Source organism: Centrocercus urophasianus, unplaced genomic scaffold (assembly GCF_019232065.1).
Source record: "Centrocercus urophasianus isolate 14NV4802_14NV808 unplaced genomic scaffold, USGS_Curo_1.0 seq_14, whole genome shotgun sequence".
In the NCBI taxonomy this organism is placed as follows: domain Eukaryota; kingdom Metazoa; phylum Chordata; class Aves; order Galliformes; family Phasianidae; genus Centrocercus; species Centrocercus urophasianus.
In genome coordinates this window covers 5,075,154-5,098,727 of record NW_024884586.1, presented here as the reverse complement: position 1 = coordinate 5,098,727, position 23,574 = coordinate 5,075,154, and the positions used below count along the sequence as shown (strand labels likewise).

General features: G+C 42.2%; 2 protein-coding genes across 5 annotated transcripts in view; both read left to right on the top strand.

Annotated features, from left to right (window-relative positions):
- The window catches only part of PIK3C2A (phosphatidylinositol-4-phosphate 3-kinase catalytic subunit type 2 alpha), a 60,990-nt gene extending 53,011 nt beyond the window's left edge, over positions 1-7,979 (top strand). For all 4 annotated transcript variants that reach the window (XM_042813289.1, XM_042813292.1, XM_042813288.1 and 1 more), the window contains exons 24-33: positions 478-647; positions 994-1,150; positions 1,711-1,820; positions 2,380-2,587; positions 3,517-3,641; positions 4,018-4,135; positions 4,233-4,314; positions 4,774-4,883; positions 5,130-5,255; positions 5,789-7,979. In XM_042813289.1, the coding sequence (XP_042669223.1) occupies positions 478-647; positions 994-1,150; positions 1,711-1,820; positions 2,380-2,587; positions 3,517-3,641; positions 4,018-4,135; positions 4,233-4,314; positions 4,774-4,883; positions 5,130-5,255; positions 5,789-5,971 (1,389 nt within the window). In that variant the 3' untranslated portion in view covers positions 5,972-7,979. The remainder of the gene's footprint in view (positions 1-477; positions 648-993; positions 1,151-1,710; positions 1,821-2,379; positions 2,588-3,516; positions 3,642-4,017; positions 4,136-4,232; positions 4,315-4,773; positions 4,884-5,129; positions 5,256-5,788) is intronic.
- A 188-nt stretch (positions 7,980-8,167) lies between these two features.
- RPS13 (ribosomal protein S13) lies at positions 8,168-12,221 on the top strand. Its single transcript, XM_042813984.1, has 6 exons — positions 8,168-8,249; positions 8,571-8,619; positions 9,885-9,963; positions 10,730-10,899; positions 11,491-11,591; positions 12,143-12,221. Exons 1-6 carry the CDS (start codon positions 8,227-8,229, stop codon positions 12,174-12,176), a joined length of 456 nt encoding a protein of 151 aa, XP_042669918.1. The 5' UTR covers positions 8,168-8,226; the 3' UTR covers positions 12,177-12,221.
- Positions 12,222-23,574: the final 11,353 nt, after the last annotated feature.

Sequence of the window (23,574 nt, the reverse complement as noted above, 5' to 3'; positions counted from 1 at the left end):
TGATATGACATTAGAGGCTGAACCTTCCTGCCAATATTCCATTACATCTTGTTGAAGATAGGAAGGAATGATAGCTGCTCTTCATTGTGGTTTAGGAGCAGTGGTCTCTTGGGACATAGGATGCCAAGAATAAAATGCTTCGTACTCTTTACGGTGCTATTAATATGCACTAGAGAATAAATCTCATGTACCCTTCCCTTCCCACACACTACTTACACTTTGTCATTTGCCTTCAAATCCTCCTTTATCTTGCATTTATTTGAAAGAAAAACAAAGCACACACGTTTTTTTCCTGGAGATTATGAATTTCTAAAGATTGTTGCAATGCTACCCAGAGAACACTGTGCAGAAAAAGATAAATCTTAGGATATGTTTTATCTGGCTTGAATTTTTACCCCTGTTGAATGTATACATGCTGTTTCCTCATGGATGTTTATTCTCAATTCGCTTTCTTTTTTTTTTTTCTTTCCTTCCCAGGCTTCAGAGAACTTCATTTATTCTTGTGCAGGATGCTGTGTCGCTACCTACGTGCTGGGAATTTGTGACCGCCACAATGACAACATAATGCTCCGAAACACAGGGCATATGTTTCATATTGACTTTGGGAAGTTTTTGGGTCACGCGCAAATGTTTGGTAGCTTTAAAAGGTATTTTCCATTGCTAAGCAGAATGAAGTGTGTTAAAGCATTAGCGTTTAAATTCCTGTTATATGCTGTCGGATATCTTGTGTTTGTGTGTTATGGCTTCTAGAAATGGGGGATGAAAGGCACTGTAATTTAACCTGCCCTCCAAGTGCTGCTCCAGGAGATTCTGAAGTAGGTCCGTGTGAATGTGCAGGAAACCCGAGCAGCTGAACCCAACCTAGAGAAGTAAAGTGGTATTAATGGGTTGTTTGATATCAGCACCTGGGGATGGGAATGGGAGTGGAGGGAAGAACGTGACAAAGTGAATAGAGCTTATAAGTCACCTATGAATTATGTGCTTTTTGAACAGGGATCGGGCTCCTTTTGTGCTGACATCAGATATGGCTTATGTCATTAATGGTGGTGAAAAACCCACCATTCGCTTTCAGTTGTTTGTGGATCTCTGTTGTCAAGCTTACAATTTGATAAGGAAACATGCAAACCTCTTCCTTAACCTGCTTTCCCTGGTAAGCATTTTTATTAAAGTTAGTTGAAACTTGATTTGTAATGCTGGCTTGTTATTAAATCCTAAGTTCTTTATGCTGCAGGAACTCCAGATGTATTCCTTTAAAAGCAGAAATGTATATTTTTAGGAAGGTTGTATGTGATGATTTTTTTAGGCTTTTTCTCTTTCTCCTTTTCTCTTTCCCTTTCCTTTTCCCTTTCCTTTCCACTACCTCCTGAGAATTTAAAATTAAGAAGATACTATAAATTACTCTGTAAAGGGGACATGATTTAGTGTAGGGTTAGGGTAATATGGTCAGGTTGCAGTTGGACTTGATGATCTTCAAGGTCTTTTCCAACCTGAGCAATTCTGTGATTCTGTGAAAGCTTTGTTAGCTGCTTTTAACTCAGCAGAAATACACAAGGGAATAGCTGCTGGCTGAAAGTAATTGTTGGCTACCTCTGTTAGCATTAAACAGTTTATCGCAAATGGCTTCAAATGACTTTGAGGATCTAAGACTTTAATTATTTCAATGTAAAATCACATTTTATTTGTTAAAACTGCAAATTAATTTTCGGGCAGATGCTTTCTTCTGGGTTACCAGAACTAAGTGGGGTGCAGGACTTGAAGTACGTCCAGGATGCTCTCCAGCCTCAAACAACAGATGCAGAAGCTACCATTTTCTTTACAAGGTACTGGCTGTGAGGGAACGAAAATATCCACCAGCATCACCCTTTTAGTGGGAGCTCTGCTTCGGATGAACGTGCTAAAGATGTTGCAAAGTTGGCTGTAGAAGTTGAGTAGTTAGGTTATGCAACCAAAGAATACCCATCACATAACCAGTGAACTGCAAGGATAAGATCAGTTTCATGTATGATTGCTACCTGTGCTAAAATATTTTGCCTGTAAGAATAATCTTGTGCAAAAGGATTGCTTGAAATAGAGTAATTCTGTTCTGCTGTTTGAAAGTTGCATTTTGAATGCATCCCAGATTGCTTAATAGTGGTGTATGTGTTGATATCCTTGAAATGCACACAGCATAAAGAAGCTTTCCCAAAAGAGCTTTTGCTCACTGGGGAGGGAGGGATGACACTTCCAATAAGAGCAAATCAGTGTGTGCATGTAGTGTAAGTGACTTGTTGCTGTGTGTTACAGAATGTACTATTCTGTCCCACTTTAAATGGGCCTGGAGTGGAGTAATGAGGAGGATTTTGTGTGTTCTAGAATTTGAAGTTATTTTTTCTACTCTAGGTTGATTGAATCCAGTCTGGGAAGTGTTGCCACAAAGTTTAACTTCTTTATTCATAATTTGGCTCAGCTGCGTTTCTCAGGACTGCCTTCTAATGATGAACCCATCCTCTCATTTTCTGCTAAAACATATTCTCTTAAACAAGATGGCCGCATCAAACAAGTGTCTGTATTTACATATCAGAAGAGATATAATCCAGATAAGCATTATGTAAGTATGTGGAATGTGTTTCCACTCTGTGCAACTATACTTTGTCCCATTTATTTTTTTTTTTTTCCTGTTGCTGTTTGTTGTTTTGGACTGGTCAGCCCAAGCTAAATTTTCCTCAAGTTGCCTTAAAAAGTGAGCTAACGTATATCTATTTCCAAGTTGTATTTCCTGCAAATGACTTAAACTGGGATACACCACTTAGGTAAGGTAAAGCTTACAGAACTGAAGAAAAGCTTTGTATTGAATCACTGCATTAGATGAATGCATTTGAGTATTCCAGTTCTAAGCCAGGGCAGTGTTTGATCTTCCAGGAAGCTGCTGAGGTAATGTAACGTCCTTCTGTTTAGTTGCACATTTGATTAAAATACACATTTGACTCATTTATTAGTTCTGAACTTAACTGAATTTAATTTTCCGTGCAATTTCTCAGTTTTCATTTTTCCTTTCTTAATGACATGAATAACTGAGTCCTGGAGATGTATCTCAAGCATTTGAAAAATTTCCTTTTATATATTGCAGTGTACCAACGTTTGCCTAGCAAACTGTTGCTTTAAGAGTCTGGACTGTAAGTTTTCACAGTAGTTCCTGCTGTGTCTAGATGTATTACAATTCTGTACACCTGATGCAGAGCATGAACTTACAATGAGGTTTAAAATGGAGAATGCAGACAGCTCAGCCTTAGCTACTTTTATCTCACTGTCCGATGTAGATCTACTTTATGGGAAAATCAGCTAATGTTACTTAGCAGTAACGTTTCAGTAGGGCGATTTATAATTCAAACTTCAATGTAAAATGCAAACATTGGGAAATTTATGTGGGAGAAAGATTACCGTAGTAAGAGAAGGTTTAATGTTAGAAAAGAACAGTGTTTAAGTCAATTCTATAACATTGCTACTACTTTCTGTCTTTTTAATGTGCGTTTTTGGCAGATATATGTGGTGAGAGTTTTGAGAGAAGGACAAGCTGAGCCAACTTTTGTCTTCCGAACATTTGATGAGTTCCAGGAGCTCCACAACAAACTTGGCATTCTTTTTCCACTTTGGAAGTTACCAGGGTATGTGTGTCACTCATTCCTCACTATTATAAAGAATGATCCTAGTTAGGGTAGAGTTGAAGATAGCTGAGACAAAACTGCTGAGCAGTGAACTTGACCTCAAAGGTGGCAGTTAAGGGAGAAAAATATGATCTTTAAGTTTGAAGGAGGAGAACTAGAGGAGCTACTCTGTCTTCAAATTGTGATTTATCATTTGTAACAATTACCATAAAAGTTTCCTTGCCTTTCTCTAACATCATTATATGTTAGGATGCCTGTGTCTCCATTTATGATTGATGTCATAAAGATGTCAGCACTTCAGGATGGAAATTAGAATGAAATTTAACTGTACTACAGAAAAACTAACTAAAAAGGTCATCTTGTTCTTTTCTTACAGCTTTCCTAATAAGATGGTTCTGGGAAGAACACACATAAAAGACGTAGCTGCTAAAAGAAAAGTGGAGCTGAACAGCTACATACAGAGTCTGATGAACAGTTCTCCAGAGGTGGCAGAAGTGAGTTTAAGTAACTTAAGCAAATCCAAGGGAGGCTTTTGGCTTCTAAGCGCTCAATAACATTTCATCTAATATGTGAAATTTCTTCCAAATTTAGTGTGATCTTGTCTATACATTTTTCCATCCATTGCTTCGTGATGACAAAGTGGAAGGAATAGATGGAATAGCCAGGTCTACAGGTAAGTCGTGTCTGTGGGGCAGGAGTGGAGTATTTCTAAACTGGGTGACTATAGTATGGCACTTCTAAAATGCAATTTCTAAAGAGTCTTTGGAAATTAACTGGAAGTTTTCCTCTTTGAAAAGCCTGTGCATCTTCCTTTCCAAATATGGTTGCATACAATTCCAAGGAAGTAAAAAACATGCCAAGAATTACAACAATATATGTGATCACTGGGCTTGCTTATTGCTTAAGTAAATTATTCAAGTTTTGGCTCTGATTTTCCAACAATCTTAACAAGCGAATCCAAAAATCTTTAAAACCTACGGCCTTGTCATCTTATTGGGGAATTAAAAATGTAAATCAGAAACTGAACTTAGTCTAAACCTTGCATTTTTTTTTAACCTGTAAATAATTCATCAGAGCAGTACTGATGAAACGTACAAGTATTCACAGGGGAAATAATTGTGTACTTTTTCAGATGCAAGTCCATCAAGTCCTACCTCAGGCAAAGTGGGTGGAGAAGTGAAGCTATCCATATCATACAGAAATAGCACTCTGTTTATCATGGTGATGCACATCAAAGATCTGGTAAGTAAGAGAGGAGAGAAGCTCACTGCCAAAAACTGTTTTATCAATTGCCTTCTTGACTGACAGTCTATGTAGGAATGATGGGACATACCTCTCTTCCTCCAAACTCTCCCACTGCAAACTTACCTCAGCTGCTGGTTTTGATCTGCTTGATGGTTAAGGCCAGCAATTTGAAACTAGTCATGTAGGCAAGCCATAACTAGTTTTCCAACTCATCTTCTAACAAGTCTTGGTTTTGGATTCCAGGTTACAGAAGATGGTGCAGATCCAAATCCCTATGTAAAAACATACTTATTGCCAGACACGCACAAAACATCCAAACGCAAAACCAAAATCTCCCGGAAGACAAGAAATCCAACTTTCAATGAAATGGCAAGTTAAATTTTTTGTAGCGACTCTGTATAGTTTGCTGTCATCTTTTATTCCAAGCAGCAATAAGCAGAAATCTTGTCTAAAAACACTCTGCAAATATATATATAAATTTAAAATGAACTTGCTTCAAAAACTTTGTGCCCTGTTAAAAAAATAAAATAAAATGGGAGTATGTAAATGTGTTGTTACAAATAAGCAGAAAATTCTTTGACTTTGAGGAGTGATGGTGAGAAGTGAAGGAGTCTTAAAACTAAAGATTCTTCCCTCAATTCATTGATTCAGAATGTGGAAAAGAATAAATTCAGATCATTCCTACTGCAGGTAAACAGTACTTCCATCTAAAAACATTGGTTCTTTTCAACTGTTAAGAGCGTGTAATAAAATATGCATGTGCTTCAGCCCAGCCTCAGAAAAGCTGTCGTATGAATGGTCATGATGTGCAATTCAGACATCAGTGACGAGGCAGCCAGAAAAAGGAACCATCTGTATCACTTCATTTGAATAACCCAAATTCCTGACTTCTTACCTTCCAGCTCGTGTACAGTGGATATAGTGTGGAAACTCTGAAACAGAGAGAACTTCAGTTGAGTGTGCTCAGTGCGGAATCCCTGCGTGAGAACTTCTTCCTGGGTGGAATTACACTCTCTCTGAAGGACTTCAACTTGAGCAAGGAGACTGTTAATTGGTATCGACTAACTGCTGTACCCTATCTATGAACTCACTGCTACGCCTGAGTAAGAATGGAACAGTTGCATTCACTTGTGCTTTGTGCATCTTCTGACTTGAAAATAACTTGTGCATCTTAAAAATAAGAGACTCTGCATTTGAACAGATAAATTGGACCAACCCTTCGTGTAGCCTAATTTTGGAGGATTTCTAGAAAAAATTGCTGGATTATTCTTATGCAATGTTATCAAAGCATTATTTTGAACCTTTCTTAAGAGCTGCAGGTAAAGGAAGGGGATTTTAAACCATCCTTGACAATACGATGAACAGTTTGACTATACTGGTTGCTTAAACCATAACTTAATCATTAGGCCTGTGGATATAACACATTTTTGCTTTATCATTTCTTTGTTTTATGTCATCCATGGCGTGATGCTGGAGGATATTAAAGAAACTACATATTTTTAGGACTACTCTCATGCTAGTATCTAGATACTAGATATCACAGAGGCTGTGATGGGTAAAAGTTTTGGTGGCTTCATACATGCCTGTAGAAATGAAGGTTGAAGGGCTGGAAAAAATCCTTAGCATTGCATTTACTCCCAGATGAGTGCATCTCTATGATTTCTTGGAGTAAGTGCCAATAATGGAATTTGTAAATAATGGTGCCTTAATTCAAATGCTTCTCTTTACCTCACTTCTGGTATTTAAATATGTATGTATACGTGTTAACTTTCTGCTCCTCAAAGAAGGAAAACGTTCTCATATTTGATAACCCGCAGGTCCTCCTGAGAGGCTTCTTCTGAGATGTGTGCATTACAGATGACATTGCTTATGCTGATCTTCATAATTAGTGCAACTTATGGTAAATATTTGTAACCCCTCTTCTATCCATGATCTCCAAAAGGTGAACTAAGACTGGCTAAATGTGATGCCATAAGAAATGCACCCAGCTTTTCAGTGTTTTGAAACGCTCAAATTTCTAGAATGACAGTAGTGCAGTGGATTGAATGTAGAATTGATTCAGACAGTAAATTAAAGTGGCACTTACCCCTAATTTACTTACCTGTACTTCCAGGATACAAGTGGCCACTAGGCAAAAAGCACAACTGCTGGATGAACTGCAGACCAGCTGCATTAACAGAACTTTCTGAGAGACAAATTCCATTGCACTTTTCTTTCTTCTTTAGTTGACAGCATCACTGCTTCTCAATTCTAGTTCCACTTTAAAAACAAAACAAACTCCATTCCAAGCAGCACTGAAATATACTGTGATAGTGGGGTACAGATATCGTCTCCTGTTAATACCCTGGGTTACTTAAATAGGTTGCTTCTGCGCTGCAGGTATGGAATCCTTGTTCACCTTTATTCAGTGTGGAGTGGTCATATTTTGTCTAGACTAAGCAACAGAGTTAAGCTGCACACTTCAGTAGTAAACATTGATGCATATTTTGAGAAAGGGTCAGAGATCATCAGCACTGGTTGTGATGAGAATGGATTTTTAATGCAGAACATGCGGTGGCGAATGAAGACACAACACGTGAAAGTCTTCTGTCTGCCCAACACTAAAAAGCTTTTTCAGAGCCTGGTTTTCCTTCCCCCACTACTGACCAATCTCCCTTCACCACAGAAGCGAGAAGTAAACTTGAATCTCCTGGTGCCTACAATGCTCGTGGTCCAACCTCTTAGCAATTACTGCAATTAAAAAGCTGAGAATGTCGTGAATGTTAGAAGCTGGGTCGCTGCAGCTGGGCACTAACAAGTCCCAAACCCCGGCTGTAACGAGCACCTTCTGCGTATCTGTCACTTAGAGCCTGTCCGTAACGTTCCGTGTGCCTAACTCGGTATTTCCTGCTCGCCCCGTGCTTTTGAGACTTACTCCATTCCATCGTTAGAATCACCGGTCACTTAGCCACAGGAAGGTAGTCTACTGTTTTTGTGAAACGTTCCGTTGTGAAATAAGAGGAAAGCAATACGTACTGCCTTTTTTGCAGTTTGCTATGAAAGCACAGTGTCTTACAGCACAGAACACAAATAAACCCGAATCATTTAAAACCATGGTGCGCTTCTTACGGTTCGTCTGGGCTCCGGGGAAAAAAAAACTACTACTGTCTCGCCGCACCTGATTGGCTGGCGTGTAGAGAGCTGTCTCGCCGCCCCTGATTGGCTGGCTTGTAGAGAGCTGTCTCGCCGCCCCTGAGTGGCTGGCGTGCGGACGGGGGGCGGGGCTGGAGGCGTCTACGTCCTTTCCGGCGGAAGAAAGGCCTCTCCCTCGCGCCGTCCCTTCTTTTCCACTGCCGCCATCATGGGTCGCATGCACGCTCCTGGGTGAGCGGCGGGGGGACCTGGCGGGGGATCGCCGGGGTGCCGGGGGCGGGACGGGCTGAGGAGGAGGAACGGGGAGGCTGCCGGGCAGGGCCGTGCGGCGCACGTAAGCCGAGCGGGACGGTAGAGGGGAACGTGGCGGGAAGGAGGGGGGGGGCGGTGGTGCTGACGCTGAGGCGTCTGGGCTCCGCGATGGCGCTGTGTGGGGAGCACCGGCCTCCTGTCGGCGGCACGGCAGCCCGCGGGCTTCGTAGCAGGCGGCCTGGGAGCTGGGGCAGCGCAACCGGGCCCGCCTCGCTCAGAGCGCCTCCTTTCTCCCTACAGGAAGGGCCTGTCCCAGTCCGCGCTGCCCTACCGCCGCAGCGTGCCCACGGTGAGTAGCTGCCCCGGAGCGCGCTGTTGGGCTGCAGGGTGACAGAATGTTGTACCTGCGGCCTTCAAGGTACTCTGGAAATGTGGATCGTTTGCTGGCCTGCTGATTCTCAGGGCAAAAAAAAAAAAAACACAAAAAAGATTCTGCTGTGCAGCTCAAATGATTGAAGTGCTGCTGGTTTATTTTTAGCGTGTGTGCTGACTGTAATCGGGTGGTCGGGGCTCTAACCTGAAGTAATCCCAGCGTGCCATTGGTTTGTTCAAGGTCCTCTTAACTTAAACTTAATATTTGCTGGTGAACTAAGTCGGTAGCTGCTTCATTTAGCTTGATTTGTCAGGCTGTGGCTTGGAGGATGTGCGTGAAAAAAGAGTAATTTGTGATGAGCATGCTTGGGCTGTGCATGCTGAACAGGGGTTAAAACAGGAAGATGGAATTAAGGCTCGAAGATGAAACAAACATAACGTAGAGCCACTCGAAGCACTAATTATGTTTTCATCGTCTCAGTGATTGGGATGCTCAAATGTTATACTTGTTTTGAGCATGCTTTGCATTTGTTTGTAGGTGTAGCAGTTCTGAATTACAATCTACGCAGCATTTCCAAATGTGTGCTTTAGTGTGTGTTTCTATTTCATGATCTGATGGTATTAAAAGGGAGGTGAGAGGTGGGAAAACTCTGGAGCTTTTGTAGCTTGGACAGAGAGCTGGACTTACTGAGCTTGTTGGTGTTGTTCAGCCCATAAAAAACACAGAAGCGATGGTTCCAGCAACAGTTTAAAGTACAATAGGACAGCAAAAGCACAGTGCTATCAGAGTAAAGATCAACTTGTGTATTTAAAATTACTTCGTCTACTTGAGGTCAGATTTTTGCAAGATTTTTTGTAATTGGTTAATAGGCCAGATGGCTCTCAGCTTTGGGTTTCTGACCAAGACCATAGGGATTTTTCTCTCTAAATTTACATTCATTTACCAAGTCTGACAGTTAAAATAAAGTAGTGATAGAGCAGCTGTTTGGAGGCTGTGTGCATTCAATTAAATAGGGTCTTTTTTCCCTCACCTCTGCCTGCCCCCACTGTTTTCATGAGGATGATGGGTAGGATGAGGATGATTTGTAGGACTTCAGTATGTTTCTGTATCACTAGAAACATGGTTTCTCAGTTGTTTTCTTAAGCAATACAGAACAGCTGTTTGTATCGTGTATGGAAGGCTTTCATAGGCAGCCTGAGCTTCTCTATTAAGCGCTGTACGTTTGTTCTGTTTTTCTTTAGTGGCTGAAACTTACTTCTGATGATGTAAAGGAACAGATCTACAAGCTTGCTAAGAAAGGCCTGACTCCCTCACAAATAGGTAAGGTTTATAAATAACTCCTAAATGGAAGTGAAATACCTTTTTCTGACGGTGATAATGTAATTGTTCACTCAACCTGTGCTAAATAACATATCAGAGAAATACAGACTTTGTGCTGTACCTATGCATTCCTCAAGTAGCAGCAACCCCATGTTAAGGAGATGCTGTATCTGCCTGGTAGAACGTTGCTCACTGCTGGGGCTCCCTCTAAAGCTCTGCTTACAGGTGCTACAGCTTTGATCATGAGTTCTGTGGTGCAATTATGTGCTATGTGAATTATTGTTTTTTTTTTTTTTTTTATGGTAGTTTTGAGAGTATTAATGATGTCTATGATGTAATAATTGTTTGGGCTATTTTTTATTTTCTATTTTATTAAAGAATGTTTAAGAACGGCAAATTATTGTATTAAGAGCTGGTAGGCATGCATGCTTACTGGCTTTCAGAGATTTAACTCCTCAGTAATCCATTAAATCTTTGTTACCCATAGATGAAAGAATGATTGAGTACTTGGCTTGATTAAATCCTGCTGCAAACTTCCATACAGTATTGAAGCACTTACTGTGCTGTCTTCATATATTGGTGTGTGGGTTAGTTGTCTATTGTGTGCTTTTTCCTTCTGCTAGGTGAATTTTTCTTACTTATCGTCTGCTGCTATTAACAGTTTCTGCTGGAAAAGTTTAACCAATATTCAGAGAGAACTTTTGTTGGATATGGTAGCAAGATGTGTTTATGTAAGGTCTGATGAAGGTGTGAATGTTTGTTTCAGGTGTCATCCTGAGGGATTCCCATGGTGTTGCCCAGGTTCGCTTTGTAACAGGCAACAAAATTTTGAGAATCCTTAAATCAAAGGGACTGGCCCCAGATCTGCCAGAGGATCTTTATCACTTGATCAAGAAGGCTGTTGCTGTTCGCAAACATCTTGAGAGGAACAGGAAGGTGAGTGCTGATCTGAAGTGGAAACTTCACTTTGGTTTCACAAACAATACAGGAGCTTCTTTATAACTGCTGAAACTTATTGCAACTGATCTGGGGAGCACTCCTCCACTGCCCATAAATGTATTTTATCTGCCTTGGTTGAGATCACTTTCAGCTTAAATTTTTTGTAATCTTCAGGTGTAATGCTGGGTGAAGGGTTGTGGTTGCCATTTACTTGAAGATCTCCATTTTATAGAGGAATTTATGCTTGTCTGTTTTATAGCTGGGGAAAAAAGCAATGTGAGGAGCCACTCCTGACAAACCAAAAAGTTAATTGTACTACCTGTCCATTGCCTCCTCTGAGTGAATTTAATACTTTGGGGAGGTCTTTTAATGAAGCACTTTGTAGTCCTTGTGTGAAGGAGATGAAAAGCATTGCTTAAGCCAGGTATTTCTTGTCCTGCTCTGAAGGTCCCAATCTCATCGCAGTTTGGCGGTGGGGATGTGGGTTTTGTAGCAGTAGTGTTGGATATTTGACTTCACCAATGCTTAGGTGAGATGCGTGTCGTCTAGAAACAAAAGCAGTGACTGTGCTACAACTTTCTTTGAAAGGATAAAGATGCCAAATTCCGTTTGATTCTGATTGAAAGCAGAATCCATAGGCTGGCTCGCTACTACAAAACCAAGAGAGTGCTGCCACCCAACTGGAAGTAGTAAGTCTTCTGTTTTATGTTGCTGTTTCACTGAGGTCTCTAGGGCTGGCAAATGTTGTGCCTGGCCTTGTTGGCAAGAGCATCGGGAGCACATTATGATCAGATGTTCACCTAAGGCAGCAAAGAACAGTTATTCTCATAAATATGGATTGGTAAATCTGTTGAACTTACAGCTGTGTAAAAGATGTGTTGAGAAGTGTTGAAATGTCCAACATGTTGAAAATACTTGAAAAAGTAGTCATTGGTAGCTGTCCCTTCTTTAGGAAAAACCAGCCAGCATTGGAGAAGGCTCCAGTTGGAGTGTAAGCAAGCTTCTCTTTCTGAAGAGGCTCAAGTGCAGCTAGCCAGGTTTTTAAAAGTAGAGTTTAGTTCTGTTATCATTTCTGTTCTAAAAGAAAGAATTAAATCTTTCTTTATCCCATAGAATTGTATAGAGGTTGTCAATAAGCTCAGGGCTGATGGTGCTTAGAACTGAACTGGTGTTTCTGGGAATTAGTTTGTAAAAGCCACCCCTGCAATTAATGTTTCTCTCTTTTCTCTCTGTTTTTTAGTGAATCATCGACAGCTTCTGCCCTGGTCGCATAAGAGCTGACTGACTTACTGAAAAAGAATAAATTTTGATTAACTTTGTGTTGTCTCTAAGTGGTTGGTGTCTTACAAACATTTGCCCTTTTCAGGAAGCTGCCTGTGAATGGGCAGCTCTCAGACTGGAGCACGAGTGTGGCAGCATCTTCCATATTGCTGTCCTGCTGTTGCAGATCTGAACAGTGACTCTCGCTGTTCATTTGTGTGGTTTGTCTGCTTAAGCTTGATTTTTAAGCACATAGCCTCAGTTTAGAAAAGTGATGTAATCATTCATTGTGTTTATTTAGCTAATATGGGGCCAAGCTTGTGTATGTCCTGCAGGAAGAACTAAGAACGAGAAAACAAGGACAGGAAGGAGAATTGGAAGCTTAGAAAAGGTGGTGAGGAAATAATTTGGCAAGAGAAGAGGGGGAGGGAGGGGAACCAGAACTGAAGAGGTGTATGGATCACTGCAGGTTAGTGTGGATCCATTCCTTTTGGGGAGGACCTATGCAGACCATTTCAGGGCTCAGTTGCACTTCTCATAACCGAGAGCATGGTCTGAGTAGCTGTTGCTGTCACTTGTAAGTAATTTTAGGGATCATCTCTGAGGTTTGAGTAAGCAGAACAATTTAGTGTTCCTCAGCTGTTAAGTCTTCACAGAGGTAGTTCACCTAAACCCAAAGGGCTGTTGTGCAGTCACCATTACTGAAGTTGTGCCTCCAAGTTCTAAATAGCTGTGACCAAGAAAGTCATCTTTCTGCTGAAACGTAGAAGGTGGGCTGACAGCTTTTGCCTCTCCTAGGATGAAGCTGTAAGTGGAGGTTTTAATAAACTGTTGTAGTTGCTGCTTCTAAATCTTTGCCATATTAAAAAGCATTTAAGTAAATCTAAATCAGACTAAATGAGACCTACATTTTTGTAAGGTGTAGCAGCTACTTGCTAAATCGTAACGATTAAGCTGGTGCTTTCTAGATCCAATTTTGCAGAAAGGTATTTCCTTTGCCCTGGTCGTGATGCTAAATACAGCATTTGGGATTAGGACAGTTCTAAAGAAAAGCTCTGCACTCTGACTGAACTCTCTATCTACCTGGATCTGAGATTACCAGCTTCTTTGAGCTGTTGAAATACATGCTCTTATTTCATGAGTAACTGGAAAGTGGTGAGTTGAAAAGCTGCTTTATCTCTGCAGCTGACAAGGCAATATGAGTTAAGCTTTCTCTTTCTGTCTCTTAATCAAAATGGCTAACACGTCCAAAAACCAAAACCTTAAGAAATTTTCAGTCAAGTTCTTAATAATGTGGCCTTTTGCTTCAGTGTTTTAGACATGAAAGAGACAGAGCTGTTAATTCACAAAGCATCTTCCACTAGAAGAAAGCAGAAGGGCAGCTCTTACAGAATTTGAGCATAGGGAACATTATGCAAATTGCAATCTGAACAGTAGTCGGATCCTATTAGTGTAGTAACAGCTTTTCCTAAGAGTCTTTGCTAATGGTTTTCCTTCGGTGCTGCTGGTGTGCACCCATCAGTCTCTTACTGTGATCTGTTAACTGTTCTTACCAGGCAGTTTTGCACATGCTTGCAGTATTTGTTGCTCTGCATTCACTACCTGTAAGTAATTAAAACACCAGCAGATGGCACTTTCAAACGCTTGTTCGCCTTTAAAAAAAAAAAAAGTTGTGTACTGCAAACAGTGCCACCTAGTGAGGAAGTGCCAACACTGACAGTCCAACCCAGCAAACAAGACACTTAGTATTGCAGTTCTAAATTTGTGTGGTACCAAATGATAACAGTGGTTTTGAGCATAGGATTGAGGTTCACACAGCTCTTGCATTTTGCACTGCTGGGATATTTTGGTCTCTGATTCTTCTGTCCATCATTGCTTCCAGCACAAGCGTCCTTTGCTTACGAGAGAGGCTGAACCGGGTTGCACCATGTTCCTATGTCATCTTATGCACTGGTACTGTGTGTTGCTTATCCTGCCACGAGAGGGAATGGCTGAGCAGCTTACAGTGTGTACTGACAGGAGTGGAAAAAAGGGGGAGTGCAGTGTAAATGCTGTACAGTTGTGTCTGGGATGAAGTTATGCAGTGACGATACTGCTCTCAGTGAGAAGAAATCCTCATGTTGAAGATACTCTTGAGGATAAAGAAAGGTAGACTGCATTTGCTGGCTACAGAACATAGCATTCTCTTGCTGAAAGAACTGTAATGATGTTTGTGCACATATATTTCTACTGTTCACATTGCTAAAGATTCTGTGTGCTTTTAAGTCTCCAGTAGAGTGTGCTTTTAAGGCTCAAGTACATGGTCTGTTCCCATGATTGTCAGCCCCTTTTGCTCAGCCAGAAGTGATACTGCTCCAGGCTGACTTGTTTGCCCTGGCAGTTGCTCTGCTCTGCTCTGCTCTGCTCAGCAGCCAGCAGAACACGGGCAGTGGAACCTGGCCAGATGTGTGGCACCACTGGCAGGGATATGTCCTGCTCACACAGGAGCAGACCTTTCAGAGCATGATGCTGATCAACGTGTTTGGAGGGATGTGATCCTACAGAGTATGTCTGAAGAGAAGCATGTGACCAGGGGAGCCTAGTCCTGTGGAAACATCAGGTAAGGTTAATCTCTGGGGCTGTGTTACAGGACTGTGCCTGGGTGTCAGATTTTCTCTACCACATCCAAGTACCTGGGCAGTTTGGGACTTGTGATTCAGCTGCCCATGTCTTACATATGTTACGGCTGCTTGGCAGTCAGAGAAGTCTTTCCTTCCTCTCTGGATAAGAGCATTATAATTTTCTTTCACTAGTGAGCAATTTACTAGAGTAATAGAATTAAATCCAGATGAACCACAACGAACCATCTCTGTCTCATGGTTACCTCCAGGCACCACCCAAGCAGACTGTGGTCTGTGGGCTTGGGGCCCCACTGTTCTCTTCCTTGCTGTGCCTTGGCTTAAGTTTCACAAGTTGTGTTCTTGTTTCTGCTTCATACCTAGCAGTCTTGTCTGACCCTCCAGTGTTGTCCTTTGCCTCCTGCTGTATTTTTGCTCCCTCAGCCAGTACAAATCTGAATGATTGTTTTTTTTTTTCCCTATTCCAGTATGAGGTTTTCCTTGTGTTGTGCCAGGGCATGCATCAGAAAGGAGCACTGTGTTCTTGTGGAACTTGGCACACAGCCTCCCTTGCTACCAGCTCCTCTGATGCAGGGAGGCTTCTCTTTTCTTCAGAGAAAAATAGCTTCAGGGGCTCTTGAGCCCCAGTACACGAGGACTCCTCTAATGCACTGTAGCTGTTCTCTGACCTGATGTGGTAAGGTTGGTTCACAAAAGCCTCCCCTTGTGTTTCCACTCTTGCAATCTGTCCAGATCAATCAGGGCTACGGGGAGTATGAGAGGCTTATTTCACGTGGCTGGTAAGCAGCTACGTTTGAAAGTTCACTGCTAAGGTACCCTACCATCTTGGAGTGTTAATGGTGGTGATGCTTCAGAACCACGGCTGGGACATGAGAAAACTTGTTTTCCTTCTGTTACAAAGTTCTCCATTGCATGTGGCACACAGACAGTATAAGAGAGTTCTTTGAAATATAGGTTGCTTTTTCCATTCAGATTTTCATCTCTTTCTATTCCAGGTTCTTCCTTGGGAGCATGAATCTCCCCTCTGTTACCTTTCATTGGCCTCACCCTGCTCCTGACTGGAATAAGAAATTATTCCAAGCTTCTCTGCTAGCCTGTGTTTGTCCAGGCACTAATAGCTGTGTACCTTAGTTCCCATTAAGGAGACTTTACTGCTTTGTAAATCAGTCAAGCCAATGCTTTTCCATACTTCTACATGACCTGAATGTAGCTTAGCTTGGATTGAGTCAGTGGAGTTCACCTAGAGCAGCATTCAAATGCATGAACAGGATACATTCTCATCACTCCTTCAATTCATCCTGAAACGTTAAGTCCAGAAGGGTGAGTCTTAAATAAACAGGTGATAGCCACCACAAATTGTGCCTTCATTTTTAGAGTGAGACTGGGAGGTGTCTGGTAGGATGGGGAAAAATTAACTGGACATGGGCTTAAGGAAAGATTTGATGTGGGCACATCTGGAGGACTTTCAGTTCTGAGTATCTGTTCATCACCAGTGTTTCTGTGGTATGTGACTAGTTTCCTTGTGGATGCAAACAAGAGCTTGTATGAAAAAATAAATAGTTCTCGTAGCTCATTTCAGTAAGGGAAATTGAGCACCAGTTATTCTGCTAAGTCATTACTGCTGCTGGAGATAACAATTTTCTGTATCTGAAAAGGGCTAAAAAATGTATCATCTGAGCTATAATACTAACAATCATTAAAAGCAGAAAAGAATTGGATTTATGAGCATGTAACTGGCAGTGTATGCTCCTCTGCTTTTTCTGGAGAATGGAGCTTCTGAAGTTTTCAGTTTCTACCAGTAAGCTTTTGACAGTTTTCAACTCAAAATCAGTTCATGTGAGTTAATTCCAAATAGCAAACTATGGATGAAAAATATATAATGGTTTTCTGAGTGAAGGATTGTGTATCCCCGTCTTCCACTGTTTTCGGTGTCACTCACAGCTTGTGGAAAATAATGTAGTTAAAAAGCACTGCATGTAACCCCTTGGATTGCAGGGCCCAACTCCTTCCTGCTTAAATAAAGAGCAGTAGGGACTCTTGAACGCACCAAAAGCAGGTTTGGGACACGCACAGCTCTGGGGTAGTGGTTCTGGTTTAGACCAATGGTGCCTCCCTTTCATGCCGTTGTTTTGTTTCTTTTTCAATGCTAGGATCAAACTAGTGGACAAAAATGTGCTCTGTTGCTGGGAAGTCCCTCCAGTAACTGCATCGTTTGCATGACAATACATTGTGGTGCCCTGGTAACGTCCCTCTGCCACGTACCTTGGCAACAGGAGCAGTTCAGCAGTGGTCGCTGCACAAATGGGATGTCTGTGAATGTCCATTTCTTGCTTCCAGAGGATTTCTCGACTTACTTGGATTGGATAAATGGAGGCTTCCCTCCTTCTTCTCCATCTTCTCATGCTTTTGGGATAAATGTTTTTTTTCTGCTCAGCAATCTATAGCCCTTGTAAGGATCAGTGCTGCTGATAAGCACAAGTTCTTTCCTGCCACCTCCAGATTTACTGAAGACGTTAACCAGCGTAGATTTAGTAACTGGAGTTGCATCACTATAGAAGTATAACATGAATGGCATAGCAGTATGCATTGGGAACAGCAATAAATGGTGATGCTGTCCTGCAGGACTTGGTCTCTGGCATAGTAGCACTGGCAGGTAGTAGCACATGGAGGTTTGCTCAGGACATAGGACAAAAGGAGGTGAAGTGTGTTCTGTTACATCAACCTTCCAGCTTGAGGTACAGTGTGACAAGTAATTATGCTGGCTGTGCCTGAGGCAAGAGGTGTACCTACATTAAAAGATCACCCGTGTTTTCTAGTGAGTGCTGGTTTTACAGGCTAATATTTTATTCCCTTTGAGGCTGCTCACTCAAGACCCCTTTTCAGGTCAGAATTCTCCTTCTTCAGAGCCAGGAAGGGGCTTTCAAGTTTCGTGCGGCTGTCAGGGATCAATCTCTTTTACAGTTCCTTCAAGTTCTTTATGATGCAGATGAATAATTTCTGTAGATTCTGAGTCCCTGTGTTATGCCAGAGTGGGAAGAGAGTGGCTGGTGTTTTGAACTGTAGAAGCTGGGTGAAATAACCAGTGACAGCCATTAAAAATTGATCAAGTTAAACGAACTTGGGAAAGATCCAAATCTCAGAGGATCAGTTCTGATGGTGAAGGCGTTGAGATTTGCAGGATAGGGGGTGGAAGCATATCTCCCAGTATAATATAAGCTGTTGGACACTGAGGCGCACTAAAAGCTGAGAGCACTTGGTATTTCTTGTGGGTTTTTTGTTTTAGACAATGGAAAAACTAACTTTTTTTCCCTAAAGTAGAGTTTGTCAGCTTTTTTGTCAGTCTTATCAAAAGGAGGACTATAATAACGTTTCAGAAACTGATGACAGAGTAATTCCTATCTTGTGTACCGACTATTCATTTACAACTCAGACTCGTGGTACAAGTAAGTCCTTAGGTATCACTTGTAGAATCAGATCCAAATTGTGTTTTGTTCTAGCATTTCCCCATTCAGCCATTTGGAAAGCAATACAAAACATATTTAAAAGTAGTATTTTGGTAGTTCAGGTCAAGCAAGTTCCTCGAAAATGTATGTGATTAACAGATAAAACCCCCATAACTGTCCTGTGATGCACAAGAAGGTGACTCCATATTTCAGTGTTCTCCACTTCTAGTGCTGTTGTGGTGATGTTTGTGATTGTGGCAGTGTTGTGTTATGACCGTGAGTAGACAACTGCTGGAGAAAGTGTTTGGCTTCCTGCAGCTCCCCAAGTGTGACTGCAGCTCTGATGCTATTATAACACCTCTGTAATGGTGTCTAGCTTTTACATAGTGCTTTTGGCCAAGGAATTGCAGTGCTCTGGATGGGAATAGAGTACCACTGTATCCCACCCTTTACTGCGAGACAGGCACAAAACAGGAATATCTTGGCTGGGGTGGGAGGACTACTAAGTGTGGTGCTCTGATGTCCTGAATGCCAGCCCTGAGTCCTTGTGAGCCCATAAGGTTACACTTTAAACAAAGGTGGGTGTTTATATGCAAATGGAAGATGTGGAAGTGGTGCACAGCGCAGCACAGAGGCAGTTTAAAGTGGCACATGGGGATGTAAACCATGATACTTAGTCCTGATGCAGGATACTGTAGTATGACTGGGTGAATGATAGTGGGCAGTGGTTGATGCCCCTTTTTGCCTTGATGGATGCTTAAGTTTAAGAATGAATGTAGCAATTCCCCAATCTCTTTCAGTCTAGAATGTGGAGTCGGCTGGGCCTAGCTTCCTTACATGATAGAGCTCAGGGAAATGGACCCAAATGTTGTCTCACAGCTTTGTCTCTCTGTGCTGCTGTGGGACACGGGACTTCATGCTCAAACCACCTCAGAGCAGGACATGATGTGTTCTCCTGTCAATCTTGTCTTTCTGTGTATGGCAAACTATGACAAAGGATACATAGGGCAGGAAAAGGTAGAAATTGAGTACTGTTGTATAACTAAGACTGGTACTGGTCTTACAAGTTTAGTAGTAAAATACTGTGCAGTTACAAGTATTCCTTCTTGCATCCTAGCTTTTAATCTTTAAACATGGAGGTAACTTACTAGTGGTGTTGGAAAGCAAGCCCTGTCAGCTATGGTGTAGTTGCAGTGCATACAAAAATATTGGCCATCAATATAATTTGTCTTCCTATTTCTTCTCATGTGAACTAGGAATGGGAACTTTCTTCTCCCTATATATTCGATAGGAAAATGTAGCTGCTATGAAGAAGTTTTTGGGTTAGGAATGTAGTCCTACAGGTCTGCACTGTCCACCTTGTTGTCTCAGAAAAATGTGACAGACTGTGGATTATGATTGTGATGCGTATTTTGAGCAGTGACTTTATTTCTGCTCCCTAGGCCTGAGTACTTCTGCACTTAGTGAAGAGCAGAGACTCATCAGAAGACATATTGAAGTACCTGTGGTCCTGGTTTTGTACTGGGACTTTCTCTGATGTATGCCAAATACATAGCTGGGATAGTCTGAGCGCTATCTCCTCCATCATTGTACTTCCAAGCCAACACATCCTGGTGATCTGCTAAAGACACCTCATTCCCTGGCTAGAAGACTTTCTCAGCAGTAGAAGTACCTGTTTCCATATTATCTTTGCCCAGAGGACACAAAGATGTGATTACAGTAATCCTATGACCCTTCCATCAGTCATACATGCAGCACTCTGTTCAAATGCAGCTTTACTTGCTGCAGTGCTATCAGCACACAAGTTAAGAATCAGTTTAAACAGAAGCTTTCCAATTGAGTTGTGGGTGTTTACTTCTCATCACCAGGAAATTGTTCTGGTTTCAAACAAGAAACCACAACCCGTTGGGTTGTAGGACAAAATGTCTGTCATCTCAATGAAGCAAGAAACTGGTGAATGTCACTTGTGGAGGTCGGTAGCTGGACTTCATAGAATCAGTGCAAACCTTTGTCATGTTGCAAATGCTCCCTTTGTTCATATTTTTCTGTACAGTCCTGACACAGCTTGTCCTTTCTATGATCTTTGCGAGTCTCCTCTTTCTCTACTTGTTGGGGTTTTTTCTGGTTGTTGCTTTTTTAAACAATGGAAAAACTGTATTGTTTTTTCTTAAAATGAAGTCCATGCCATCAAGCTCAGTTCTGACAGCCTTGGCAAAGCAAGGACTATAAATTTACAACTGAAGAAGACTGGTTCTCTGTGCTTCTCTTCAGCATCTCTATGAGGAGTGTAAGTGGAATCACAACTGTTGTGCCAACAGGTGCTTTTGGTGGCTATGATTTCATTGGCAGTCCCACAGCCTGGACTCACAGGGAACGCAATCTTTCTTCCTTTATTGCTCTAAGCTGAGGTAGATTCAACCTTGATCGTCAACACCTGTCTTAAATTGCAGGAATCTCTTTGTGGAGGAGAAGGAGAGGGGAAAAAGGTTTTATCACTAGTTTACTGCCTAACCTGGGAATGAGCTGTCTCACAGCTGTTGGCATCCAGGCTGGCTTCTGGTGGTGGGAAACATGCACAGATCCATGGCTCAAAAAAAAGCTGATCCTCACGCACGTCAATATGGGCTTCACTATGCCTTGCTCAAGAGGTGAAGTTCACATGAAGAACTGAGGCAGTTCTGCTGCTTTGTGTGCTTAGCATCTGCACGTGTTTGAGGCTGAGTGAGCAAATGGCAGACCCATACAGCTCTGGTAGGCACTGACTTAATTCCTGCTTGTTGACATTGATCTTTTCAGTTAGATGTGGTTCTTGACTTTTTCATGAATTCTGGATCTAGAAATAGAGGCACAGACATGCAGATTAATTAAGAGCCTTTTGGCCCCTAGTTTTTAGTTTGTCCTTGAGTTGGCCCACTCCTGATTACTGCCTGGTTATTGTTGCTATTATTCTTGTTTAATGAGATAACCCAAATAATCTCATTTCAGTTTCACAGATCATTAGATCCAACTCACTTATTAATAAGGCATTTGTGAGCTCTTTATGCTCACTCAGCTGTTTTCATTTCCCAGGAAAGAACCGTGCTGAACACTTTGTGGTGGAATGTGTTTCTTCCCTCCTGTGAAGGGTCACCTTTCCATGCAGCCAGTAATGCACAGCAGGTGCAGGGCTATTTCACTCCACTGGCAGTAGGATGAGAGGGAGCAGGGACATTCTCATGCCTGCTTTGCAGTGATGATCGGAGGCAAGGAAACACTAGGGGGACCATGTAGTTCATTGCTTCCCCATCTTTTTAGGCAGTGTGTTTACCTGAGCAGCCACTTACACATTCTTCACATGCCTCCCCAGAGTGCATTGGTCACAGGCTTGTGCCCCATGCCTCATTTGCTCTTGTTAAGATCCTCACCAGTGAGGCACAGAGTGCAGTGCAGGTGCATCTGGCAGCATGGCAAGGAGCAAAGGTGTGTGTCCGTGGTTAAAGTACGTGCGGAGTCCTGCTTACCCTACATGTTTCCCATTGGTACTGATAACCTGCAGCCTCTCTGAGTGCTGTGGCTTGGATTCTGCTGTTATTTAGAGCTACTGAAGGGCTGCTTGGCTATTTGTACACGTGCTGCAAGAGTGTCATTTCAAACAATGAGCATTCCCTAAGGAATCGAAACAGTCAGCTATATTGTGCTTTTGTCAGCAATGGAAAGCACTCCTGTTTTCCTGCAGAAATATAGGATTAAATGTAAAGAGCAATGAATGCCGTGCTACCTTTGTTAGGGTGAATCTGTAAGTGGAAAATGTGAGCTCTTCTATTCATGACAGTGACAGCTCTCATGCTCACACTGTCACTGTGGTGTGAAGGTAAATATCTGTTGCTGACTGAGAACAGCAATCAAACAGTGAAATGGCCAATGGAGAATGGTTAGAGAAATCAGCCCCGTTTCATTGTTGGACAAACTGGTGAGGGCCAGCGCTGGATGCTTCTCTGCTCTGTGAGCTCCCTGCTGTGACCTACCTGTACTTGAGATGTAAATGGGAAGAACTACTGGAAGTGACTGTCGCTGTGGGCTGCAACCTAACAAACAACGTGTGGCACGCAGACAACAGCCTGTATTACTTTTAAAGCTGAAATTTGCTACAAAGGCAAGATCCAAATCAAACAACAGCTGATGAAGTGTTAGTGTGCAATGAAACCATTTTTCATGTGGAGAAAAGCCTTCTGCTCCACATGGTATCACTTTGGACCTGTCCTCACTACTACAGTGCTATGAAGGTCAGCTTAAAGCCCTGCCTCTAGTGCAGCTTGCATTCACCTGCGGAAGTATTTAGCTTGATCCCTTCAAGAGAATGTTGCCTCGAGACTCCCTTAATGCAGCAGTGGGGGCACAGGCTGTGCATTTCCCATTTCGTACCGGTGTTGCTTAAGCAGGATTAGGCATTTTCCACCTCAGCCCTTGTTCTTCACCTTTTCTGAAGTGCCTGCAAAGTTACCGATGCAGCAGGATGGTAAATTGGTGTGAGAACAAATGTAGTTTGGCAAGAAAAAAGAAATTGTATATTATGTTGGAAATCAATTGGAGGTGTGGTTGGTTTTTAAATTAGAGTTCTCTGGTCTGGTTTACTGTGTCACTACACAAATAGTGCTGTGGAGCACAGGTAGGAAAAGATCTCTGCCTAACAACAGAGAGGGGCCATGTAGAGTTCACTTTCATGGGTGATGGCATGGCCAGAAAAAGTGAGCTACCCCAGGCCATCTGCAGTACATGATGGCACTGTTACCTCGGTTATGCCCATGCTGCAGGGTGGCACTCAGGGTCACTTCCAGGCACAGTTGTGTTGTGTGCTGCCCAGTCTCTGCACTAACCACACTGCTGCGTGCTGCAGCATGAGCTGTGTTCTAACTGTCCTTACATGCTGATTTGAAGAGCAGGGAATGAGCTTAAGGGGTAGATAATCCGAGCAAACACTGTGATGAAAACAAGTCCCTTACCTCAGCTATCACTAAAGACTTTTCTGTCCTCCTAAATCTCTGTCTTCGCTGTCCTTCAACAGCAGCAGCTGCTCTTCTGACAGAGTACAACTGAGAGAATTAATTGATCTGTAATGACAAGTCTCCTCTTAGGAGCTGGCCTTCTGTTCTTTGTAAATGGATGGCAATCTGTAGCCGACAACAGACCCTTTCCTGTACGGAAACAACGGTGCAGTTCTTCTCAAACTCCCCTTCACACTACTCTCTGTGAGCATCTATATGAGAATTCTCTTCTTGAGACCTCAAGACGTGCTACACGTTTTTCTCAATTTCTTTCAGATCTGTTGGTGTATAGGATAATTAAGTGCTTCGGTATCTTGTCATAAAATGCCA

Bases quoted from the DNA above. Each gene is read 5' to 3' on its own strand.
- RPS13 (XM_042813984.1), top strand. From the start codon at position 8,227: ATGGGTCGCATGCACGCTCCTGG. The intron at 9,964-10,729 runs GTAAGGTTTATA...TGTTTGTTTCAG, and splicing joins CCTGACTCCCTCACAAATAG to GTGTCATCCTGAGGGATTCC. The intron at 10,900-11,490 runs GTGAGTGCTGAT...TTTCTTTGAAAG, and splicing joins ATCTTGAGAGGAACAGGAAG to GATAAAGATGCCAAATTCCG.